This window comes from Bos javanicus, chromosome 6, assembly GCF_032452875.1.
Source record: "Bos javanicus breed banteng chromosome 6, ARS-OSU_banteng_1.0, whole genome shotgun sequence".
Taxonomy (NCBI): domain Eukaryota; kingdom Metazoa; phylum Chordata; class Mammalia; order Artiodactyla; family Bovidae; genus Bos; species Bos javanicus.
In genome coordinates this window covers 57,721,920-57,748,337 of record NC_083873.1, presented here as the reverse complement: position 1 = coordinate 57,748,337, position 26,418 = coordinate 57,721,920, and the positions used below count along the sequence as shown (strand labels likewise).

General features: G+C 47.9%; 1 protein-coding gene across 12 annotated transcripts in view; it reads right to left on the bottom strand.

Annotated features, from left to right (window-relative positions):
- TBC1D1 (TBC1 domain family member 1) overlaps positions 1-26,418 on the bottom strand; it is a 225,136-nt gene that overhangs the window by 11,346 nt on the left and 187,372 nt on the right. For 10 of the 12 annotated variants that reach the window (XM_061419892.1, XM_061419896.1, XM_061419893.1 and 7 more), the window contains 3 exons: positions 22,503-22,661; positions 6,135-6,379; positions 4,907-5,066 (listed from right to left, as the gene is read on the bottom strand). In XM_061419892.1, the coding sequence (XP_061275876.1) occupies positions 4,907-5,066; positions 6,135-6,379; positions 22,503-22,661 (564 nt within the window). Of the gene's footprint in view, positions 1-2,019; positions 2,239-4,218; positions 4,667-4,906; positions 5,067-6,134; positions 6,380-22,502; positions 22,662-26,418 lie in introns of those variants that run through there. The other 2 variants (XM_061419899.1, XM_061419902.1) reach the window with 2 other exon arrangements.

Genomic DNA, 26,418 nt, shown 5'->3' with positions numbered 1-26,418 from the left:
ATATGCAGAGTACATCATGAGCAACGCTGGGCTGGAGGAAGCACAAGCTGGAATCAAGATTGCCAGGAGAAATATCAAGAACCTCAGATATGCAGATGACACCACCCTTATAGCAGAAAGTGAAGAAAAACTAAAGAGCCTCTTGATGAAAATGAAAGAGGAGAGTGAAAAAGTTGGCTTAAAGCTCAACGTTCAGAAAACGAAGATCATGGCATCTGGTCCCATCACTTCAGGGGAAATAGATGGGCAAACAGTGGAAACAGTGTCAGACTTTATTTTTCTGGGCTCCAAAATCACTGCAGATGGTGACTGCAGCCATGAAATTAAAAGATGCTTACTCCTTGGAAGGAAAGTTATGACCAACCTAGACAGCATATTAAAAAGCAGAGATATTACTTTGCCAACAAAGGTCCGTCTAGTCAAGGCTATTGTTTTTCCTGTGGTCATGTATGGATGTGAGAGTTGGCTATAAAGAAAGCTGAGCACCAAAGAACTGATGCTTTTGAACTGTGGTGTTGGAGAAGACATTTGAGAGTCCCTTGGACTGCAAGGATATCCCACCAGTCCATCCTAAGGGAAATCAGTCCTGAATATTCATTGGAAGGACTGATGCTGAAGCTGAAGCTCCAATACTTTGGCCACCTGGTGTGAAGAACTGACTCCTTGGAAAAGACCCTGATGCTAGGAAAGACTGAAGGTGGGAAGAGAAGGGGATGAAACAGGATGAGATGGTTGGATGGCATCATTGATGCAATGGACATGAGTCTTGGTAAGCTCTGGGAGTTGGTGATGGGCAGGGAGGCCTGGCGTGCTGCAGTCCATGGGGTTGCAAAGAGTCAGACACTACTGAGCAAATGAACTGAATGAAATAAAAAATTTTTTTCACTCTGAAGAATTCAAAGAATTTTATCAGAGTTATTTTCTAGTTCTTGCCATTTTTTGCCTTAGAATGGCTGGCAAATGCTAACGATTCCCACATCGACTATGCACAGAGGGGAGGCAAGAGGCTGCTGTCAGCCCACCCTCGCTCTCCCTTCCCCAGAGGTGAAGCCATTCAAAAAAGAGACTCCAATGCCCTGGGGCTCAAGTATAGAACTAGTAACTCACTGTTGGGTGACTAAGTTTGGGAAAGTGACCTAACTACTGGAATAATAATGTAAGAAGAAATAGAATTTTAAAAGACAGGGGCATAAATCTAATTAGAGGCAAAAAATTTTCTTTTTTTTTAGGGTGGGGGGAGCTGCAGGCGAATGGAAGAGATAAGGCAGCTATAAATGCCATCAAGTGAAGGAGGACAGAAGCAGGGGAGAGAGTATGCCCCAAGCAAAGGTGGCTGCAGAGCCTGACCTTGAAGAACCCATAGAAACTCCCCAGATAAGAAATCAGGGAGTAATACTCTGAGCAGAAGGAAAAGCAGGTGGAAATGTAGACAGGGGTGAAAGCACACAGGAGCCTGGAGGAGCAGGTAAGGTGCGAGTACCTTATTCTCCCTCCAGAAAGTTCAAAAATTAAGTAACTTTTAATTAATAGTACAGAAAATGTTACCTATAAACCCACTGCCCCAATCCAGCTATTGTCATTTCTGCCCATCTCCCAATTCTTAAACACTTACAGACTGGAATTTAAAAACACAATAATCTCCTTGGAAAAGTGAGTTGATTTTCTGCATTTGAACATCCCTGCACAAAGAAAGTGAGCTGTGAAGGCTTCCAGCAGCGTGGCAGGAGCCCCGCTCACAACCTCATGGCCAACTCTCCTTTTTTGAGCCACCAACAAAACAGGCAAAGGGGTTTAGCTGGCAGGAGAGGGAACCTAAAATTCAGCTGACTCCACCACTTTGCAAACTGCTTGCTGAGAACACTGCAAATAACTACTTTGCTTTGAAGACACTTCAGCAGCCCTATTATCATGTTAACCTGTATGGGCACTCTATTTGAAACTCCCCATGAAACAGAAGTTCAATTTTCCTGTGGGGGAAAACGATCAACTCCAGGCACACGGCCAGTTAGGTGAACTTACCCTGCATCTCTTTTGCGGCCACCGTCGTCTTTGTCTAGGGTGATCCCTCTCCTGCACTTTCTCTGGGAGGCTGCAGTCCTCCCACTGTGAACCCCCGACATCCCTCCCAGAATTGGTAGGAGGGAGATGAACGAGGACAGCAGCCTTGCCTCAGAACAACCGCACAGACTCTGTGAAGACTCACTTCTTCACCACGGTATCACGTTACCCTGAAGAGCTGTTTCTCCAGGCCACCCAAACAACCTTGTTTTCCAGTCTCTTTTAGTCCTGAAGCCTCTCAGAATCCTTCCCTATGTTACAGGTGGCTTTTGTGTTTTGCCAAACTTTCGGTTTTTATATTCCACCTCCTCTCTCATCTAACTTGGCAAAATGCCCTAGAGAAAACATCTGGAGCCTAATAATAGCATAGCTGCCACCTCCAGCAGGAGCAAGAATGGTCCTATTTTTCAGACTTTTCCCCCAAAGATAGATGTTAGAAGATGAAAAGAACAAGCATCTCTCCCAGGAGGGCCCCTCTGCACCCAAAGAGGAAAAATACAGGAGGGGGCGATTCCACATTATGTGACACCCAGAAGAGTGTGATGAGCACAGGCTCATCACAGCTCGACGTGAAGGTCGAGCACAGGCATTACTGGCAGCTGTCCCTCCAAGAAGTGCATACTTAACTAGAGGTAAAAAGTAAACTCAAAGTGTTGGCTACTCAGTCGTGTCTGACTCTTTGCAACCCCATGGACTGTAGCCCACCAGGCTCCTCTGTCCATGGGATTCTCCAGGCAAGAATACTGGAGTGGGTTGCCATGCCCTTCTCCAGGGGATCTTCCCAACCCAGGGATTGAACCCAGGTTTCCCCCATTGCCCCATTGCAGGCAGATTCTTTACCAGCCTGAGTCACAACTATTAACCTATATATGGGCTATGTTGACTGCAAACTGAGATAGATTCCTTTACTTACATATAAAATGCTGCTGCTAAGTCGCTTCAGTCATGTCCGACTCTGTGCGACCCCATAGATGGCAGCCCACCAGGCTCCCCCGTCCCTGGGATTCTCTAGCCAAGAACACTGGAGTGGGTTGCCATTTCCTTCTCCAACACATGAAAGTGAAAAGTGAAAGTGAAGTCGCTCAGTCGTGTCTGACTCCTAATGACCCCATGGACTGCAGCCCACCAGGCTCCTGTGTCCATGGAATTTTCCAGGCAAGAGTACTGGAGTGGGGTGCCATTGCCTTCTTTGATATAAAATGCTGAATAGTTAACAAAATTTCACGTGTTTTTAGGTTTATCCAGGCCTAAATGCCTATAATGAAATGGCCTCAGACCAAAAAAGCCTACTGTGAATGGTAGGCTTTGGGATTTAAAATGAAGCTATCCACTATCATGGAGCTAAGTCACCCATGTTAAATACAGAAACGGTTTTTTAAAAACCTATCTTTTCTAGGAAACCTACTAATAAAATGGTTTGTTTTTAAGTATTGGTAGAGGAAACAGTGATATCACAAGACAACGCTGCCCGAAGTCCCCACGTCCTGCCTATAATCTCAGGAGCCCTGAGCCCTTTAGCCAGCAGGACATGGGGTTGGCAGGATCCAGGAATCACAGACACTGGCATTGTTATGCATAATATATGAGAAACTCTGAGACCCACCTCTGACTGCACAGTATGGAAAAGATGACCCTGCTTTTGTGGCTTTAGGAAGTCATTAGGATGAGCTTTATTTAGGAAGTCATTAGGATGAGCTTCATGCTCTAGAGCCCAGGAATTGCAGCTACTAAAGCCCGCACACCTTAGAGCCTGTGCTCCACAAGAGAAACCACATGGAGAAGCCTGTGTCCCGCAGCTAAAGAGCAGCCCCGACTCACCCCAACCAGAGAAAAGTCTGCACAGCAACAAAGACCCAGCACAACCAATAAGTACATAAATAAAGTTAAAAAAAAAACAGCACAGGTTTTTAAGTTATCAAGTGACTCAACAGAAATGGTACTTCAAACCACTCGGTATGTGATGGTGATCAATTCTTTAATAACCGCTTTCTCCACAATAAACAGATAAAAAGAACTGTCAGAGTCACCACTTCATCCTGAAGCAGGGAAAGCAGACTGTACTGGAGCTGACTGTTCACAGCGCCTCACTCAGCTGCTATCCCTGCCACGTCAAGGCAGACTTTTACATTTTTAAGTTTTAATTTCTTTAAATTGAAGCATAATTGACAAGGAGGCAGTTTTCAGACTTTACATGTGAACATTTATTTAACTTTGACAGAGACAATCTTCTTGAAAAGTAAATTGAGAAAAGGGGAGATGGTTTGAAATGTGACCCACCTATGGTCACAAGGGCAGAAGGTTGAGGTGGGGGCCTGTGAGAACAGACCGTGAGTCAGTGATACAGAGGTGCTTTCAAGAGCTGGGCCGCAGAGGAAGCACATAGAGCCAAGAGCCAAGGACAGAAGAGGAGAGAGGAGGAGAAGGAGGAGATGCAGAAGCAGCCCAGAAAGAAGAGTGGCCCAGAAGTCCCGGCTGAGAAGTCTTAAGGAGCTGTCAGTGAGCAAGCCCTGGGCCAGAGAGGTGGAGGAAGACAATTCAGGAGAAATGTCTCTGGACCACGCACCCGGCTCCTCGGTCTAGCCTTCAGGACATCTGCTCCAGTGAGAGCCTGGCAGGAGGAGATCGGACCTTATTCCCACAAGAAGGCATGGAGGGGTGGCCCTGATCATCAGAAATCAAGCAGGTCCTCAAACTCACAGAACTCAACCTCCTCACTAAATGAAAATGACAACATCCTGTTCCTGCAGATACAGGTCTGAAAATAAGAACCACAGCTATGGAGAAACCATACCCAGTTCCCATCGAATCTGAGAACCCAGGTTCTGCAAGCAGCCTCACACACACTCACCAAAGACTCTGGCGACGAAGCCCAGGGGGAACTGTGAGGCAAACACGGTGAGGAACCAGGGTGCAGCATAGAGGCTGGGGCCAATCTCATGCTCCTCCAGGTGGTTGTAGAGGTCCCTGTGGTAGTCGTGGAGCAGCCTCGAGAGCTGGTACATCTGGATCTGCAGGGACACACACAGGGTCTCAGGGAGGCAGCAGCCTCCATCCCCACTTGGAGAGGAAAGAGAAGGACCATGAGACTGGCCACATGGCTCCCTAGACCCTGCCCTCAGTTCTCTCTTGTCCAGCCAGTGCTCGCCGGGGCTGCTGCCACAAGGCTGGGGCTGGCCGGCACTCAGGGCAGGGCTCCTCAGCTAAGAGATGTTCCACATCTGCCTCATGAAAATGATCTGTAAGTTCTCTTACAAATACATGTTATTAGCGAAACTCAAAGCTAGGAGAGTTGGAGATAAAAAGCCAGCCTCTGGCAGAGAGTAAAGTGGGAGGGAAGCATTCTGTAGCAGGAACCTACTGAACCTGTTCCCGTAGTAAGTTCCTGCTGAATCCCCCCAACCCCTCCAGAGGCAGGACAAGTGTGACTTCTTCAGGTTTATAACACAGGTGAGTTAAAGTAAGATGACAAGGGTTTATCTCAAGATGGAGAAAATAACTTTTCCAACTGGGCTGGACCCAGGGTGGCAGGGGCTCAGGGATGGGGGTGGGGGGGGTCCCTGGCAGAGGAAATAGCAAATACACTGGGAGGTGGGACTCAGACTACCTGAAGGTGGATTCAAAGAGAAAAAGTAAAAGTAAGGGCCCTGGAGAATCCCAGGGACCGGGGAGCCTCGTGGGCTGCCGTCTATGGGGTCGCACAGAGTCGGACGCGACTGAAGCGACTTAGCAGCAGCAGCAGCAGCAAGGGCCCTGGAGTCAGACAGGCCTGGGTTTACATCCCAGCTCTGCCACCTGCTACTCTGTGACCTGCTCAGATTATTTACTATGTAACTTTTCTGAGCCTCAGCTTTCCTGTTATAAGCTGGGATCAACACTGCCTTCCTGAGGGTGGAGGAGGTAAATAAACTTGTATGAACCACCTGGTGTAAGGCTAGCACAGAGTAAGTACTCAGCAGTGACAGATGCTACAATGTTAACTGATGGTGGGAAATTTCCTTAGATACACTTGGAAAGGGATAATAAACATGTTTATTTTAGCACTCAACTTTATCACAGGCAGAAGGAAGGCTTTCTACCTGTAAAATAATCATGTCCGGCCGATATTGTTTCCGCAGTCCCATGTCAAACATCAGAAACTTGAGCATGTTAAACGCCTCTTCTTCACCCATATGAAGCAGCAGGATGCCTGCTACAAAGCTGAGACCTTGGCAATAGCCCACTTCTTGGTCTAGAAGCGAGTAGGCCTTCAGGATGTTGTAAAGTGACAGCTGCCCTGCTCCTAGCTGAGCAGAGTAGTACGGATGTGTTGGAAAGGTTCGCCCTGTAAAAACAAAACACATTAGCTGTAAGTTTTTAAAAAGAAAATCTATTGAACCAGAAATCCAATGTGCTTCAAGTTAAAGCAACAGACCTTTACAAGTGGGATAATGTCATAAATCAGCTCTGTAAACAAAGTCAGCTGGTTGTGCTTGGAACAACTTTTTGTTCTTTGCAATTAAAAAATCAGCAATTAATCATGCTTTCAGGTGAAAGAAATGAGAACCACCTTCAGGCCTGCAGATATTTGGATTTCAATCTATAACAGAAAGAAAACTGTGCATCCTCTCAACAGGCATCTGCTCTCCAGAGACCTGTGGTTCTCTACTGCATCCCATGGCAGCACCAGCACCCTGCCCCACCACGCCCTGATCAGCTCTCCCCAGACTACTTGTTTCCCTGCAAGTGCTTCACACAACTCACACATTTCTACACAGTAAGTCGCCTACATACAGATGAGTTCCATTTCGAGAGAGCGTGCATAAGTTCAATTTGTTTTGTAAGTCCAACAAAGTTAGTCTAGGTCCCCAACTAACACTATCGGCTGTACAGTGCTGTACTATAATAGGTGTATAAACTTTTCACAGAAATAATAAACAAAAACACAAACATTTTTAATCTAACAGTGCAGTACCTTGAAAAGTACAGTATAAGAGCTGGCATACAAGGGCTGGCATTGAGTGAACAGGTAAGAAGAGTTACTGACTGGAGGAGGGAGAGGAGGTGGGGGATGGCAGAGCTAAAGGATTGTCAGCAATAGGAGAAGGAGGGCAAGCTGCAATTTCACTCATGGCTGACACTGATGGTACAGGTTCTGGTTCCTTGGTTGAACCAGATCCACATCTGCATCTTTAAAAGTTCATAACTTGAAGCTTTGTATATGGGCGACTTACTGTACTTTTAAACCACAGGCAGTACTCTGATACACATTGGGGAGCAGCAGGCATTTTCTTTTGTACAAAACAGTCGCCTCTCAAAACGAGGTTAAAATAAAATGCTCTCAACATCCTGATTTTCACAAAAAGCTGGTACTCAGACAAAATGTAAAGATTTCCTTTGTTCTGGAGGCCTGTGAGGTTGACACCTGTCAAATCCCACCTCCCCCTCCCATTCTGGAATGTGACTGATGGGGAAGTGTGTTTCCAGGGAGCAGAAAAGTGCCTGAAGAAAGAGATGCTCAGTTGGGGCCACGCATGGACCCAGGTGAGAATTAATGGCCTCGTCAAAGGCAGAAGTGCACCAAAGCCACGAGGGAAACATTCACCTTGATTATTCAGTTTCAGCAAAGGGAGGAAGATATATTCCAGTGTTCTTCCCCAGCTCTGTGAGAAAGCATTTCATCAATCCAGATTGGTTTACCTGAACTTAATTTAAGGGAAAGCGTTAGTCGCTCAGTTGTGTCCAACTCTGCAACCCCATGGACTGTAGCCCATCACACTCCATGGGATTTCCCAGGCAAGAATATGATTTATGAGGACAGCAATAACCTTTTCTGATTTCCTGTCCTGTGTTCATCTTTCCTGCTGCTCTACCTCTCTCCAAAGCAAACCTTCCCCAACATGCCCTGCACACATTACCCCACTGCTGGAAAGCCATCAGCAGGCCCCCATGGGGCTCCACACGCTCCCATCCTCGCCTACCCTCCTGGCCTCACGCTCTGCTGCAGGGTTAACCTGGGAACAGCTCTTCCCACCCCGGTTCCATGGAGTGGGAGCACAGTGTATCTCTGCCCTGCCCTGCCCGCACCCAGCCCCAACTCTCTTTGGGTCTCCAACAGGAAAGGGTGGCAGAACACACAGGAGTTGTGTGTTCCTGGAGGAACACCGGGAAAGGTTTAATTATTTTAAAATTTGATCTGTCAGTGTTACCATTTTTGCTCATCAGTCACCTTCTCATATTAGAGAAGGGCCCCCCACACCTCCTGATCTTTAGTTATTAGTCCAATCAGCCAAATCTTCCCTGTCGCAGTCTTAGGGACCAGCCCTGATGTTCTTGATGAAGGAAAGCTGTCTGCACCAGCCTGAACAGGGCTCCTGTGTGTTCCTTGGGATTCTCAAGTGTCATTTCCTGAGACAGCAAGACAGGCCCTGAGCCCCTCCCAGGCCCAGGGAGAGTCAGGCCTCCGGTTTCTGACTGAGAGAGGAATGGCTGTCCAGCCGACATGAATGCAGCCCGTGTTTTACATTAACTTGTACTTGGGAAGACAATGCCTTCCTGTATTTACCTAACATGGTAAATATTGATAGAAATGATCCATGTCAAAAAGGCCCTTTGGGCTTCTCAGTTGTGCTTAAAGAGTGAAGGAATCCTGAGATCCAGGGCTTGGGAACAACTGCTCTAGATATATATCATGGCTCACACACTCTAGGCAAAGGGAGAGGGCAGGGACCAGGTTACACGTTTGTGGATAATCACAGCTATGTAATCCAGAACTGAGGTCTGCAGCCTTCAGCCCTAACTGAGAAGGTCCTCTGCTAACACTGGGAAGGAAAAAAACTTCTCTCATCTTCTAAAGACTGTACATGTGTAGCTGATCTGCAGCAGGTGAACCCTGGGCAGTGCACACACAGGACATGTGTCCACATCCCGCTTGATCATACAGAGGACACCCACAAGGCTGCTCAGGCTGCACTGGGCTGCAAGAGTTGACAAGTTTCTTTCCTTTGATTTTTTTTCACAAAGAGCCTGGAGATTTCTGCCTCTCTAGGGAGGGGTACCGACAAACTAGCAATCTTACTGTGGAGTTCGGTTTCCTCATGCGCAGAAGGAAGAGTAACCTTACAACCACGTGAGCACCGAGGCTCCCTCCTGGCTGAGAACGGTGATGCCGAGATCTCACAGTGCTGCATTTAACTCGGAGCAGAATGTGAGTTATGACTGGAGGAAAAATGCCCTTCGAATGAAACCTCACAATTTTAATAAAAAAAAAAAACTCAGTCATCAGTTGTTCAGTGTCTGCTTCCCCGCTAGAACACAGGCTCCTAGAGTGAGGGGAGGCACCATATACGCTTGAGACGCATCTGTGGCTCACCACCAAACGGCATGGGTGGGCGGGGGATTAAGAAGGCAGAGCTCTCCTGCACGCAGACTTCTTTTAGAACCAGCTGTCTCAGTCCAGTGACTGAGCTGGAACTGGCTCCCACAGGCCTGTGCATATCTCTGCTCAACCCCATGATCAATGACAGCAAATTGGTAGCTCAGATTAGCCAAAGTGAATGTTTACACCAAGGAAATCTATAAATGTTGACATCAGGGCTTCTTTTGAGGGGTCTGGGGGAGCTGGCTCTCGCCAGCACACCCCTGACTGGCTGGAAGGGTATAGGGAGATGTTAGATCACTGAGAGAGAGCAAGGGAAGTCACCCCATTTTATTTCTTTACCATCTACATTTAGTTACATCGTTTTGAGATTAAACAGGATATTTAGAATGATCAAATAAACATGAAATCATGATATGCTCTGGCTATAAGAGGCTATGGCAGACCATTTGGAATAATGCATGTAGCTTTTTGTGTATGTGTACAGCTTTTGTTGCAAGATATTAAGACTTGAGTTGTGATCGTTCAACTGACCTCCCTAAGGCGAAGTCCCCAAATGGACAGGAAGGTGTGTTATGGAAAAAGATGGCCGCAGGACAAATCCTAGGTACTTTCCTGTCCTTTGCCATTAATGTTTTTTAGTTTTTCTCATGGGACTTAAACCCAAAGATGAAACAGAAAGTTGTGCTCACCACCAGCATCCCTCTGCTGGTCATGAACAGCCCCGTGTACTCCTCAAAGCACACTACATGCGGCTCCTGGCAGCAAGGCCAGGCAGGGGAGGAGGGAAGCCCTTCCCTGTCCTTCTATGGTAGGGCATCTTCAATACTCTCAGCTGATCCTTCATTTCAGAGGTTTGTCTCCTCACCTTGAAGGGTTCTAAAAAAACAAAGAGAAAATTCTCTCGTGTAACCCCTGGATTATAGCTCCTTTTCTTCTAGATACCAGGCAGGTTTTATATCTTAAATGTGTTAAGTGGAAGCACAAATCAATGACAGCTGCCATGCTGGCTTCTTGACTCAAATAGATCTTTGAATATGTGCTTTGCCTCTCACTGAAGCTTGGACATGCCCAAACCTGCTTAGGGAGCACTGTTAAGACAGTCTCTGCAAGTCCATCAAAAAGTGCTATCTGTGGTCATGGAAAGACTCATCAGACCTCTGCAGGGTATGTAAAGCAAGCCACCACTTTACTGACATCCTGTAAAACAGATATTAAATAACAAGTGATCAATGTGGGGGTGATCAGGAGCAGTTTCTAATCGGGAAACTGCTCTAATCGGGAGCACTGCCCTCTGATTCAGTGGTGTCCCTCCATTTCTGGACCTGGTCCAGTGTTGCTCTGGCCAAGCCTCTGATCGTGGGGAAGGCTGGACAGCCTCCTTGGGGAAGCCCTGATGGCAGGATGCCTGGGAGAGGAGCAGCTGACAGGGCAGAGGGTGATGTGGAGCCTGAGGAGGGGGGGGGGTTCTCCAGCTTGCTGCTCCGTGTCCCCCACAGCCACGTGTGGCCACGACTAGACGGGAGGCACAGCCAGAGGCCAGGATGCTGGCAGCAGAGGTTGTCCATCCAGGATGGACAGCCAGGGAAGAGAAAGGTTGCGATTGCCTGAGGGCAGCACAGTTGCAGTAGCTGCAGCCAGGCCGAGAGGGTGGGGCAGCCCCCAAACTAAGGCCCAGAGTGGCTTGCTCAGGGTCACCTGCTGCTGTTTTCTCCTGGCTGGGTGGGGCCAACTCGAACGACGTTCCTCCACCTAACCAGAGGAGGGGATAGCTGTGCTGGTGCACAGTGGGCACAGCCAAGACAGAGAGGAGCCGTACGGTGTCCTGGAGGTGCCATGATACAGAGACTAAGAAGACCAAGGTTCTAGCACTTTCTGCCATAAGCAGCAGCCCGTAACTTGGGCAAAGCACATCACCTCCGAAGTGGAAATTATGTACACCTTCATACAGGGTTGTGTAAAGCTGAAATTCAACAAAGCTAGTGAATATGGTTTACAAACTGCAAAACACTGCCCGACCATTCAATTGTTGTTCAGTCACTCAGTCGTGTCCATCTCTTACTGACCCTGTTGGGGCCACTGGGAGGAGGGCAATAGGGAGTAAACCCCCTCCTCACAGACGGCAAACAAATCGGAAGTAAAGGTCAGGTTGTCTCAGATTAACAATAGCGCCTGAACCTGCATGTTGTAATTGTTCATTCTTCCGTGCCTGCATGTTGTAAAACATTACTAACGTGTAACCAGTCATGCAGAGCAGGGGTATATAAAACCGAGTCCTCCGAAATCACTGAGGGGACCCACTGTCGTAATAAACTGTACTCCACTGTCTTAAGTGTCTTCTGAGGAGTGTTTTGCGACTCTGGATTCTACAACATTTCTGGTGTGTTGGCCGGGAAGCCCTTGGAGAGATAGGCCCATTGAGCCTCCGCCTGTGACTCGCTGGGACGAGAGCCTTGGGAAGGGGAAGGTGTCTCCTCCCTCGGATCAGCTCTTGTTTTAGTGACTTGTCTTTCTAGGCAGACTTCATGAGACTGTGGACGACAGAAGGGAAGCATGCAGGTAGGTCCCTCTGTAATAGTGGAAGGAGGGAGCTGATCAACCCCTTGGGGCTGGATGAGTCTAAGGTAGCTGTGTCCTCCTAGGCTCAGTGGGGAACTTACTGAAATAACTAAAACTCTGATAACTGAATCTGTGCTGATTGTTTGTCAACACAAATTTTTATTTTCTGGTTTCCAAGGGACCGTCCCCTTTGCCACAATACCCTCCTGTTCTTAGGGATTCAGGGACCTCCCGAACATTGTTTAGGACCGGACTGGGAATGTAGCTCTGGATGTACATTTGTCTGCACCAACCTGTGATAAGATAGATCTGGATTTTGCCAGGATCAGACTTTGTGCAAGGAGGAGTACGTAGAAGCCTTAATTGATTGAATTTGGCTGGCTGCTGACAGAGAACCATGAGAGGTACTATCACTGAAAGACTTAGTAGGTAAGGCCCTTTGCACCCAGGTCATAGCCGAGGTAAAGGGGCAGTTGTCGTGCTCCTTTGAGTGGAGACATCGGTGGTGGCTGGGGTACAACAAGACCGTGGCAAAAGAGTGACGAAACAGAAGTTGGACTTGCTGTAAGTGATAGAAGGAAAAGTGAAAAGTAGGATGGGTAGCGGAGAATCCAAGCCAACCGCTCCTGAATGCATGATTAAAAACTTCCAAAAAGGCTTTGGAGGAGACTATGGTATAAAGTTAACCCCAGACAAGCTTGAAACCTTCTGTGAGATAGACTGGCCATCCTTTGGGGTGAGGTGGCTCTCAGAGGGAACCCTAGTATTGGACAAAGTTCAGGCTGTGTACTCTGTGGTAACCGGACAGCCAAGCCACCCAGACCAGTTCCTGTACATTGACTCATGGCTACTAACTGCACAAACCCCCTTGGGCCCAGATATGTTATCTTGGAAAAGGAGAAAGCAAGGTTTTTCTGGTGCAGGCAGAACCCAAGCAAGAAAAGTTAAAGGAAATATATTATGATTCGGAGGAGGAACTCCCACCTTCCCCTCCATACTGCGGAACACGAAGGGGACCCCCAGAACAAGAGGGAGGGCAAGAGAGGAGGGAGACTTTCCTTCTCCGCCTCCCCCAGTGGAGGAGGTTTCTCTCCCTCTTACTGTGCCAACATTATACCCACCCTTCCCCTGTTTAGAAGAGGGAAAAAGGGAGAGCCAAGTGTTTGGAGGTGGCTGAGGTCTACAAAGGAACCTTAAGAGAGAGAGGTTTTGCAAATGCCTCTCAGGGAGGTCCACGTGGCTGGTGGGGCCAGATGGACACATCCATCCTGGCCCCACTGCTCTTTACTATCAGCCGTTCTCTACCACGGGTCTCTTGAAAAGGCACACCCCTCCCTATTCTGAGAAGCCGCAAGGTATGATTCATCTAATGGAGACTATTTTCAGGATCTACCAACCAGTGTAGATGACACAGCCCAGCTTCTCCTCACCCTCTTCAGAATGGAAACGAGACACTGGACCCTCACAAAGGCACGTAAGTGACTCTGAGAAACGCACCAGAGGGCCAACTGGACCCTGAAAGTGGGGCCCGAGAAGCCACTCCTGATACAAGACCAGACTGGGACTTCAATACTGACCGAGGTAAGCAATCCTTGGAACGGCATAAGATGGCCATTATACAAGACCTCAAGAAGGGGGCTCGCAAGCCTACTAACATGGCCAAGACTAACGTCGTGATCCAAAAGGCAGACGGGACTCCCACAGAGTTTTATGAGAGGCTGTGTGAGGCCGTTTGACGATACACCCCCTCTGACCCAGAGACCCCTGAAAACCAAAGGCTCATAAATGCCACCCTTGTGACCCAGTCGTATCCAGGTATTAGAAGGAAACTCCCAAAAATGGAGGGGTTCTTGGATCTTACCAGCACCCAAATGAAAGAAATCGCTGACAAGGTTTTTGTCAATCGGGATCAGGAAACTATAAAAGAGGCCGAGAAAAAACAAAAGGAGAGTGGCAGAAGGTCCTGTCAAAAGACAGCTCTCCTGGCAGCTGTGCTGGGCCGCCGGATCTCAATAAGTAGCCAGCTGCTACCAAGGGAAGATGAATGGACACTGCATCAGTCATCAGCAGGGGGGGACCCCGGAACCCCTAACAAGGCTGTTTCCTGAAGTATGGGCTGAAAGTAACCCCCCTGGACTAGCGAAAAACCACCATCCAGTAATAAGAGTTAAAGGTGAGGGCCCAGCCCATAAGGAAAAAACAATGTTCTATACCACTGGCTGCCAGGGAGGGAATCAAGCTCCTCATTGACAGGCTGAAGGTAGCAGGCGTACTGGAACAAGGATCACCACGGAACACCCCTATCCTCCCGGTGAAGATGGACGGGGAAAAGAGTATCAGCAAGTTCAGGACTTGAGGTTAGTAAATGAGGCGACAGTGACCTTACACCCAAATGTCCCTAACCCCTATACTCTGCTAATGCCTCCTAATGTCCAGTATTTTACCTGTCTGTACTTGAAAGGTGCTTTCTTTTGTACAAGAGTGGCTCCAATTAGCCAAAGAATTTTTGCTTTCTAATGGGAAGACCCTAAGACGCGTCAGAAGACCCAGCCGACTTGGACTCAGCTGCCACAAGGATTTAAAATTCCCCTATGATATTTGGGGAAGCCCTGGCAACACATCTCCTCTCCTTCCCATCGGATGCTACAAAGTGTCAGATCCTACAAGTGGATGACCTACTCCTGATGGCAGAGACTTGTTCTCAATGCTGGGAAGGAACTAAGACTCCCCTGGGCCTGCTGGGCCAGGCTGGATATCAAGTATCATGGAAAAAGGCCCAGATCTGCCAGACTGAAGTAAAGTTCCTGGGGTTTGTTATAAAGCAAAGCAGGTGTGCCTTGGGCTTAGAATGAAAACAGGTGATCAATCAGACAAGCCAGCCTACTACCAAAATGCAAGTGAGAGAAATTTTGGGAGCCGTAGGGTTTTGTCAGATCTGGATACCTGGCTTTTCACAAATAGCTAATCAAGAACTTTATTGTGAAAGTCCCCACATAAAGGTGCAACCACCCAGCAACTTATCTGCCAATGAGCCAAGGCCCTCCCAACCATGACTGTGAGGAGATGCTAGAGGAAGTCTTTTCTAGCTCACCGGACCTCAGAGATGTCCCCTTAAGTCAACCAGCTGAGACTTACAACACAGATGGGACCAACTGCCTGGGACGGGACACAGGAAAACTAAAGATGTGGTAACCACAAAGGATACAGTTGTCAAGGCAGGGTGACTCCCCACACACTGGTGGGCTCAACGAGCAGAGCTCTGGGCACTTATACGAGCCCTAAAAGTGGCTAAAAGAAAGAAGGTAAATAAATATACATACTGACTCATGGTATTCCTTCACTACCTTACATGTACACGGAGCCATAAATAATGAAAGGGGGAAATTAACTGCAACTGGCAAGGAGATAAAAAGTAAAGAGGAAACTCTGCTTCTGTTGTAAGCAGTGTGGGAATCCACTGCAGGGGCAGTAATACCCTCTAGGGGCCACCAAAGGGCAGACACACCTCAGGCAAAAGGGAACTGTCCGGCCGATCGAATGGCAAAGCAAGCAGGCACCCAGGACAATATAGCAACCAAACTTATGGTAACACCTGTGGTGTCTAGCCTACTAAACACCCAAGTGGCCCCAGTCTATGGCAAGGAAGAAACCACCTGCGCACGAACTGAGCAGGGAATGCTGTGGGAGGACGTATGGTGGAAACTCTCAGATGGGAGACTTTTCGACCCCTCTAGGTTGGCATTTCAACTGGTTACGGATTTCCATCAATCCATCCATTTCAGAAAAACAAAGACTTGCGAGATTTTAGACCGCTATTTTGTCATACCACGTCTAACAGCCTTGTGTGCAGATGTAAGCCTCCGATGCATAACCTATGCCATAAATAACCGGTGCCAAAAATAACCCAGCTCCCAAGGAGACCGTGCCTCCTGGAATACAATTAAAGAGGACCCCTCCATTTGAACATCTAGAAGTGGACTTCACCGAGGTAAAGCCATGCCGAGGATACAAATATTTGCTGGTAATGGTATGTACAGTTAGAACTGGACATGGAACAACAGACTGGTTCCAAATAGGAAAAGGAGAACGTCAAGGCTGTATATTGTCACCCTGTTTAACTTATATGCAGAGTACATCATGAGAAACGCTGGACTGGAGGAAGCACAAGCTGGAATCAAGATTGCCGGGAGAAATATCAATAACTTCAGATATGCAGATGACACCACCCTTACGGCAGAAAGTGAAGAGGAACTCAAAAGCCTCTTGATGAAAGTGAAAGAGGAGAGTAAAAAAGTTGGCTTAAAGCTCAACATTCAGAAAACAAAGATCACGGCATCTGGTCCCATCACTTCATGGGAAATAGATGGGGAAACAGTGGAAACAGTGTCAGACTTTATTTTTCTGGGCTCCAAAATCACTGCAGATGGTGACTGCAGCCATGAAATAAAAAGATGCTTACTCCTTGGAAGGAAGTTATGACCAACCTAGATAGCATATTCAAAAGCAGAGACATTACTTTGCCAACCAAGGTCCGTCTACTCAAGGCTATGGTTTTTCCAGTGGTCATGTATAGATGTGAGAGTTGGACTGTGAAGAAAGCTGAACGCCGAAGAATTGATGCTTTTGAACTGTGGTGTTGGAGAAGACTCTTGAGAGTCCCTTGGACTGCAAGGAGATCCAACCAGTCCATTCTGAAGGAGATCAACCCTGGGTTTTCTTTGGAAGGAATGATGCTAAAGCTGAAACTCCAATACTTTGGCCACCTCATGCGAAGAGTTGATTCATTGGAAAAGAGTCTGATACTGGGAGGGATTGCGGGGAGGAGGAGAAGGGGATGACAGAGGATGAGATGGCTGGATGGCATCACCGACTCGATGGACATGAGTTTGGGTGAACTCTGGGAGTTGGTGATGGACAGGGAGGCCTAGTGTGGTGCGATTCATGGGGTCACAAGGAGTCGGACACAACTGAGCGACTGAACTGAACTGAACTGAATGGTATGTACTTTTACGAGATGGGTGGAAGCTTACCCCACCAAGACTGAAGCAAAGGAAGTGGCCCAATGTATGCTGAGAGACATCATTCCTAGATTTGGGTTCCCTCTGAGTATAGGATCAGATAATGGACCAGCATTTGTGCCTGAGTTACCCCAACTGGTTTGCAAAGAAACTACATTCAGCGTAGAGGCCACAAAGCTCCACAATGGTTGAGAGAATGAACCAGACTATCAAGGTGACTTTGGCAAAATGGATGCACAAAACTGGCACCCCCTGGATGGACATGCTGCCATGAGTGTTAACGAGGGTCAGGATGACCCCCTAGTCACATGGGTATTCCCCCCATGAGATAATATTTGGGAGGCTTCCCCCAGTTATTTGGGAAGTAAAGGGAAATTTATTACAAAGAGGAAGGATGGAGATGTCTCGGCATCTAGAACAGTTAGGGAAGGTGATCCATGACATCACCCTCTATGTTCAGGAGAGAACTCCATTTTCTCTTGGCACTAATGTACACCCATACTCACCAGAAGATTTAGTATGGGTAAAGGATTGGGAGCGGCAGACGCTCTCCTGTTCGGCATGATGACCTTACCAGGACTACAAACTCAGGATAATGTGTTCCTGTCCTGGGCCCACTCGTATGGGAACTTCTATAATACTTTTAACTGTTGGGTTTGTGGGGCCACACCTTTGTCGGTGATGGGTGGACTTCCTTGGTGGGTGTCTCCCTTGCACAGAGGGAACTTTAGCCCCCTCTGGTCGTTCTTGAGACAACGAGAAACGTTTCTTCCTTTGAACTCACAACCTGTCGATTCTTTCTTGGTGTAGCCTGGACTCTAACCAAATTAATTAAGGCCATGAGGTGACATTTGAGGTAAAAGCTATGTCTAATGGTAATCCTCCTTTTTGGTCATCAGTATTTTCTTGGATCAAAGGTGATTGGTGGAAAAATCTTTTTGTGATTATTCTGTTAATCACTGTATTATTTAGGCCTTGAATTCTCCAATGTATAACTCAGTGTGTAACCTCTAGACTGACAGCTTTGCTACAGCTACATTGTCCCTGGGCACAATAATGACCGATGACCAATACCCATCCTTAGTTAAAGATAAGATGAGCATCAAGAGGGGGAAATGTTGGGGCCACTGGGAAGAGGGCCAAGAGGGATTAAACCCCTGCCTCACAGATGGCATGGGGCAATGGCACCCCACTCCAGTACTCTTGCCTGGAAAATCCCATGGATGGAGGAGCCTGGTGGGCTGCAGTCCATGGGGTCACTAAGAGTTGGACACGACTGAGTGACTTCACTTTCACTTTTCACTTTCATGCACCGGAGAAGGAAATGGCAACCCACTCCAGTGTTCTTGCCTGGAGAATCCCAGGGACGGGGGAGCTTGGTGGGCTGCCGTCTGTGGGGTCACACAGAGTCGGACACGACTGAAGCGACTTAGCAGCAGCAGCACAGATGGCAAACAGAAACTGGAAGTAAAGGTCAGGCTGTCTCAGATTAACGACAGCACCTGCACCTGCATGTTGTAATTGTTAATTCTTCCGCACCTGCACGTTGTAAAACTAACGACTAACGTGTAACCAGTCATGTTGTGGCTTAAAACTCAACATGCAAAAACGAAGATCATGGCATCCAGGCCCATCACTTCATGGCAAATAGATGGGGAAACAATGCAAACAGTGACAGACTTTATTTTGGGGGGCTTCAAAATCACTGTAGATGGAGACTGCAGCCATGAAATTAAAAGATACTTGCTCTTTGGAAGAAAAGCTATGACCCACCTAGATAGCATATTAAAAAGCAGAGACATTACTTTGCCAACAAAGGTCCGTCTAGTCAAAGCTATGGTTTTTCCAGTAGTCATGTATGGATGTGAGAGTTGGACTATAAAGAAAGCTGAGTGCCAAAGAATTGATGTTTTTGAACTGTGGTGTTGGAGAAGACTCTTGAGAGTCCCGTGGACTGCAAGGAGATCCAACCAGTCCATTCTAAAGGAAATCAGTCCTGAATATTCATTGGAAGGACTGAGGCTGAAGCTGAAGCTCCAATACTCTGGCCACCTGATGTGAAGAACTAACTCCTTGGAAAAGACCCTGATGCTGGGAAAGATTGAAGGCGGAAGGAGAAGGGGACAACAGAGGATGAGATGGTTGGATGGCATCACCGACTTGATGGACCTGAGTTTGAGCAAGCTCCTGGAGTTGGTGATGGACAGGGAAGCCTGGTGTGCTACAGTCCATGCGGTCACAAAGAGTCAGACACGACTGAGCCACTGAACTGAACCAGTCAAGTAGCAGGGGGTATAAAACCAAGTTCTCCGAAATCACTGGGTCCTTATTGGGAACCGATTGCCCTTGGACCCACTGGTGTTATAAACTGTACTCCACTAGTCTGAGTGTCCTCAAGAGGAGTGTTTTGCAACTCCAGATTCTATAACAACCCCATGGACTGCAGCACACCACGCTTCCCTGTCCTTCACTATCTCCTAGAGTTTGCTCAAACTCAAGTCCATTGAGTCAGTGATGCCACCCACCCATCTCAATTTCTGTCACCATTCAATACAAAGTCTATTATTCTCACTCTTGAAAGGAAAAAAATGTTGCAAAGACTGATTAGATTAATAGCTAATTTCAGAAAATAAAGCAAAAAGCTAAAAAAACAAAAATCCTTGCAAAGCCAAAATACTTCCAACCAACAAGCATTCTGTTCTCTTGGCCAGGATATGGATGTTACTTTTAAAGAAAAACTGAAACATGATTTGTTTTTGCTCTGCTGCTCCACACACCTTTCTTGGGCCTTGAATGAGTCACAGTGCAGACAAAATAAGAAGTGTAGACAAAACAACTGACTTGGCAAATACCACGTTGTGAGAAGTGAGGGGGGACCAATGGACAGTCTGGAGGAACCTCTAGGCGTGGCCTCCCTGAACCCAGCAGAGCCCGCCGGGCAGCAGGGCACCCGGGCCTCCACTGGGTCTGGGCCAACACTTCGCTTCTCCGGATCTAAGGGAAGAGGGGAGGCTGGCCCTGGAGGAAGCCTGGAGAGACGCACCGATGTTACCGTTACCAGGGAAATGCACTGTTGGAAACAGGTTCTCTGGGGCCTTGGGGGGTACTGAGGGGCATCCAAACTGGGGGCTGTGATGGGAAAGAAGTGAGGTGGAGAGACGAGGCCACACTATCATCAGGAGGGGAGTGGGGGCGGGTGCAGCTAGTCTTCCAGGGTGCAAAGGGTGAGGGTGGGAGATGGGCAGGGAGGGAGGAGAGAGACCGTGAGAGTGCAGCCTAGCCCTGCCCTGGAGAAAAGGCCTAGATTCTGGCTCGCTTGTGCAGACCCTCTGCCAACTAGAGGAAAGGCAGCCACGGGCCCTGGGAAGGGAGGTGTCAAGGGGGACTGTGCAAACACTCCCCGGGGGAAGAGCCCCGCCCTCATGCTGATCCAGCCTTTTCTCCCCTCTGCAGAAAAGTAACTGTGTAGCATCCACAGAACAAGGAGAAGGGTATTCACTGAAGGGATCTGAGGGAAAAAAACATTCAAGAACCAGGACGGCTCCTCCCTTCCAGAGTGGTATGGGGGGTGGGGGGGAGAGGTGGCGGGGTGGAGACACAGAGACGTCTGTGTACTCCTTCCTCCCTTTCAACCTCCTACCCCAAATTTATTTTTTTCTTCATTTCACATGATAGGAATATGATGTCATGTTTTCTGTTACTCATCGCATTAGCAAACACAGTTACTGCCAATTTACAGAACTGCTTTCTTGGGGTCAGTGGGCCAAATGGGCTCCTGCCCCAGGCCTTGCATGCTCACTGTCCCCAAGTTACAATCACGGCCCATCAGCATCACCCTCCGCCCAGCTAGCATGGGGCTCCTAGGAGTGTGTGGGGCTCCTGGGCAGAGGGCCTGAGGGATGGAGGGACCCACTACAGCCCAGAGCCAGAGTGGGTTTAGGTCCTGGCAGGCAGCTCTTGTGACCGTGCTCAGCACTTGACCTCTCTGTGCCTTGGAAACTGTCCTCATCTCTTAGAGAGGGTTCAGGGCCAATTTCCCAAGGCTGCGGTGAGGGTCACGGGAGATTGGGAGGCCAGCACCATGCTTCAGTCAACATCAAGAGACTTAACTGAGTATCTACTATGCGATAGGCTCTGTCCGAGGGGCTGGGGTACAATGGCCAATGGCCCCAGTCTAGCCCACAGCGGGAGGCCTGCAGCCCACTGGGGAGAAAGGCAATAAAAAGGCACTGCCACCTAGCTGAGCGCAGTGCGGGCCAGGAGCAGAGACCTGCAGCCCCAGCGCTCAGCGGCGCACCAGCTCTGCTATGTGGGCAGGTCACCTAACCTCTCTGCATTTCAGCGTCCTCAACTCCACACAAGGGCAGGAGGAAGGACATGTCCCTGATTGCACTGTGAGGACTGAAGAAAGCAGTTTAAGTAACTTCACCCAACATCCAAGGGAAAGCTAAGTATTAACTTTAATAATAATGGTAACTGTAATAATACTAAATAAGTCTGCTGAGCAGAGTATAGAGGGTAAGACAAAGGCAGAGGCACCTGACCCAGCCTGAAGGTGGGAGAAGAGGCTATCTCAGGGTCAGTCTCAGAGATGACATTCAGACTTAGGCCTGAAGGGGAACATTTATGAAGCCGACCCTGATGAACTGCACTGCTGTTGGATAGAGAAGCCTCGGTATTGCCCAGCCCAGTTCATGTCAACTGGAGGGAAAGGTCCTGCCTCCCCCTGGCCGCTGTGCTAAGGAATCTGTGAGTCAGGCCTTGATGGGACCCCTGACCCAGCCTGGGGAGCCCCAGAGCAACAGCACACAGAATAAATGTTTCAGAAGCAGGACCATGTGCTCTAGAAGCAGCTGGGCCTGGAGGCCAAGGAGTTCCCCAGGAGCCCTGCTGCCCACGGGGACAGAGGCCCCAGGGGGAAGCAGAGGCAGGAAGGATGCACTGCTCAGCTGTCTCCTGGAAATGCTTACAGTATAGTCAGTGATTTGGTAAATACACAACCACACTTACTGTGACCACATCCTACCCTCTGAATGTTTATCTCCGAGTTAACTGGATGACCCGGTAAAGTGGGGGGTCTCACAAATTGCTTTCGAGATTTTTTTTTCTAAATTTTTCTAATAAATTCTGTTTGTAAACCACAGAGACTAGGGTAGCTCCTATAACTAAACATAGCCTCGGCTCTGACACTTGCGTTTCCAGGCTGTGTGTTTGGTTGACTATAACCCCTCCTATCAACCTCCAAGTCACTGAACTGGAGCCTGGGGGAAACCAGGGCCTGCACAGTGGCTGCTTGCCTCGCCGCAGAGCGAACAAGCCACCAGGCACAGGGGGAGGTTTTTATACCTGAGAAGACATTTGTGATGACTTCAGGGCTTTTTTACTTGAAAATCTTAGCAGTCAATTGTGACTGCTAAACCTAAAGGCAGACCGCTCAATAACTCGGATGGTCTCTTCAGGTTTTCCGAGTGAGTACGGCTTCCATCTCCATGTCACGTTGACTGCAGGCTTACCAAGGTCGATGAGAATGGCGTGCTGCTGGGAGGTGAGCTGCTTTAAGAGCTCTTTGTAGGGCGTGTCCTTGGGCTGCTGTTTGCAGGGAAACGGGTGCTTCAGGTGGTACTGCTCCGCCAAGAATTTCCAGATTTCACCCCGGTGGTGTCGCGGCACACCTTCAAGACGAGGGGTGGGAAAAAGACAGACTTCAGGTACAGAATACAACTAAGTGATGAAATGAGGTATGTCTCACTCTACTGATTCAGCTTCTTGTTCCACTGTGAATTAACGGCACAGAAATGGAAATAAAACAACCAAAACTCTGTCCTATTTGGTCCCTTCCTTCCTCCACGCCCGCTGCCATTCTTCCCTTACCTCCCCGACACCCTCCTACCTTCCAAGTATGTGTGTACTGTGTTTGGACTCTGTTTGGACTGTGCCAAACTCTGCAATAAACTGATGAAAGACATGAAAATCCCTAACTAGTACCAATTAACAATGTCCTCAGGAAGTAACTGCAAGCATGTGAAACGACACTGCAAAATGTGATCTCAGAGAAGGGACAGAAGCAAACTAGTGAGTTTGGATGAAGGAGATGAAGGTTTCCTGGATTCCTTCACTGGTGCTAAGACTCAAGAGCAAAAGAAGAGAGAAGTCAAGTCAGAGGAAGGGAACTGCTAGTGTTTGCCCGGACCTCCGAGGACACGGCGCACATGTGGGAGGAGCAGGCAGGTGGCAGTCAGGCTAGACAGGGCTTCACTAGAGGTCAAACTGAGAGCAGGAAACCTGCACTTTATGTGGCAGCTGAAAGGAATCACCGAATGCTTTGAAGCCGGGGAAGGAGTAGCTGAATCAAAGCTGAGATTCTGGAATACTGACTGGACATCTTTCTGCAAGGGTGGGCTGGAGGAAGCGGTCAGATGCTAGACAGGGGATAGTCGGCATGAACGTGCCCTGGTAGGCATTCAACGTGGACCTGAAAGCAAGAAAAATTACCTAGGAGCCTCTTCCTAATATTTTAGATGTGACTGAGCTGAATACTCAGAGTGTTGCTAAAATGCTATCTAACAGAAGTTCTCTTCAAGTCAATGAGGGCTCATTAGAAAAAGTGACTGTTTTGAATCAAATTCTTGTGTTCATGACTCCGCTGTTTCAAGGCCCAGATGTGGAAATGGGAAGACCAAGAAAATAGCAGGATAAGACACCAAACCGTTCTCATTCCTGAAAGGAGAGCTCGCCAGAGAAAGGGAGCCTCTGACTCAGGGATTAATTTTTCCATCCAGAAAAAGCATGTGAGGACTGTGTAGCCTTCCCTGCCCCTCAGGGACCTACCCAGGAAGGCTACTCGCCAGTCTGCTAAGCCTTCTCTCAGAGCAGTGCTACTCCAGGCAAGAGCAGCAGTTAATCCTCCCCAGGAGGTGACCAGGTGCTGTCGCTGGTCCACACACTTCACGTCATCCCCACAACCTGCTGTGGGGAACGCGATGATATCCCACATGGTGAGGAGGAGGAAAGAGAGGCCCCCTGCTGAGCAGAGATGCCCCAGTGGGTTGGTGGCAGCCCAGGGACAGTAACCGCCATTTTCTCTTGAAGTCCTCACTGCTGGACAAGCTGCTACTCACAAGGATAATGGGGAGAATATTTTATGTTCCTACCTGGCAATTAATAATAAAATCATCATTTGTGGATCTGAACCAGAGAGTCAGTTTCATTTATAACAGACCCACAGGAACTCTTTAGAAAGCACTGCTCAGCCATCTCCTGGAAAGACTTTATAGTCAGTGATTTGGTTTTACACAGTGGAAGAAAAACATGACCACACTTGTGACCACATCCTACCCTCTGAATGTTTATCTCAAGAGTTAACTGGATGACCCTGTGAAGCAGGTTGAATGGTGACCTCCAAAAAGGTATGTCCACATCCTGATCACCAGAAGCTCTGAGTGTTACCTTATTCGGGAAAAGGGTCTTTGCAGATATAATTAAGTTAGGCAAAGACCTTGAAATGAGATCATCCTGGGTGATCATTACCCAGGTGGTCCCTATATCCAATGACAATATCTTTAGAAGACAAGAGGAGGAGGTGCCACATCCATGGAGGCAGAGACAAAGCGTTGTGGCCACAGACAAGCAGTGCTGACGGCCACCAGGAGCCTGAAGAGGCCGGGCACGGCCTGCCCACGCCGGCTTCAGACATCTGGCTTCCAACATGAGAGAAGACTTTCTGTTGTTTTAGCCACGAATTTTGTTATCAAGTGTTATGGCGGCAACAGAGAACTAATGTATTCTGTTACCTGGCTTTTTATATTATTCTATTTCTTTTCTCCCTACTATTCCTGCTCAGATGTTTCTCAAGGGGAAAGGTGAGTACAGACACATACAAACCTCATATTTCAGACCATATTAGAAGTAAATGTAGGCTGAAAAAATAGTCAGCATGTTAAATGATTAATAGTGGGGCTTTCAACAAAACATTCCTGTCAAACTGGGAAATATGCCAAGTTATGAGAGGACCAATTTCCCCTTAGTACTAAATCATTCCCATTATCTTATCAAACTTTTATTTGGGGGAGGAAACAAGCATTGGCTGTCACTGACAGTGCCACAGACTCTGGAGTTTAAGGAAAGCTCACATTGTATGATTTAGAAACGAAGGGTCATGCAAACTGGTGCCAATGTTTTTGGTAAGAATGATCTTCAACACTCTGCCCCAAAACCGAGGAGGCTCGGTTTTGCCTCCACTCCTGACCCCAGAGAGAACCCTGGCAGTGGACCAGGCCTACAGGCAGGAGGCCTCCCTCCCTCCGTATTAAATACTTTTACAGTTTTACTGCCTTTACTGCTCATTACTTATATGGGGGGGGGGCAATCTTCTGAAAATAAAGAGATATAAAGAAGAAAGTGAAAAACCACCCCTTACTAGAGGTAACACACAATTCACCACCCAAAGCAGGAAGCTTCTGACAGTGAAGGGGAGGAAGGCTATCAATTACTGTACTTGGACAGGTGGAAAAGCAAGAGCATGCTGGGCAACCCGGATACATGGCCATCCTCGCTGTAACTTGGGCGTCTGCAAACACGCCACGTACAGTGACGGAGACACAGAGCAGCACATGAGGCCACGCTGTCCTTTCTCACTCAACTGACCTCAGACATCTTTTACATCAGTTAATACAAATCTACTGTGCTATTTTCAAGGAATATGATGTGGGTGTGGCCATGTGGTTGGGTTTTTCAGTCATTAAATGATGCCACAGTCAACACTCTTCCCACTGCCGTATATGTTTACTGATTAATTTCTAGAATGGGTTTCTACACGTGGCAGTGCTGGGGCAAAAGTAAGCAGGGACTGCACCTATCTCACATCGCCAGCTGCTCAGGAAGCCTCTTGGCCTCTGCAATGCCACTCCTAGAAAACTGTGGTCCAGGTTCTAAAACTCTACCTTGCCACCTTTGGAGAAATCATTTAAACCCAAAGTAAACCTTGAATTATTTAAAATTCCCTATAATTCTTCCTCATACCAAGTTGACACCCTAAAATCCCACCATCCTGATCCAACTTTAACTTGGGACATTTATAAATCTCTCTACTTCTGCCACTTAGGGGTCTTTAGATCATCAAGAAGAAAGGCCTTGTTACCCACACAAGGCATGTTTTTATTTCAAGGGTTTGTAAGTGACTTGGCCTCTACCTCAAAGATTCAAGGTGAAGTTCTGATTTGATCTCTTTTTATAATAACTCTGAGTTAGGAGATGGACTGTGGTTATCTGTTTGGAGGTGTTAGATCTCATATGTTGAAACCAGCTGAACAACTGACAAATAACAATTTCCTTTTACAATTAGTAAAAGGAATAGTAATAATCCTTTTACAATTAGTGATACAATATTCCTGGCACAGAAAGTGATGTGGCAGCTCACCTCAGTATAAACTG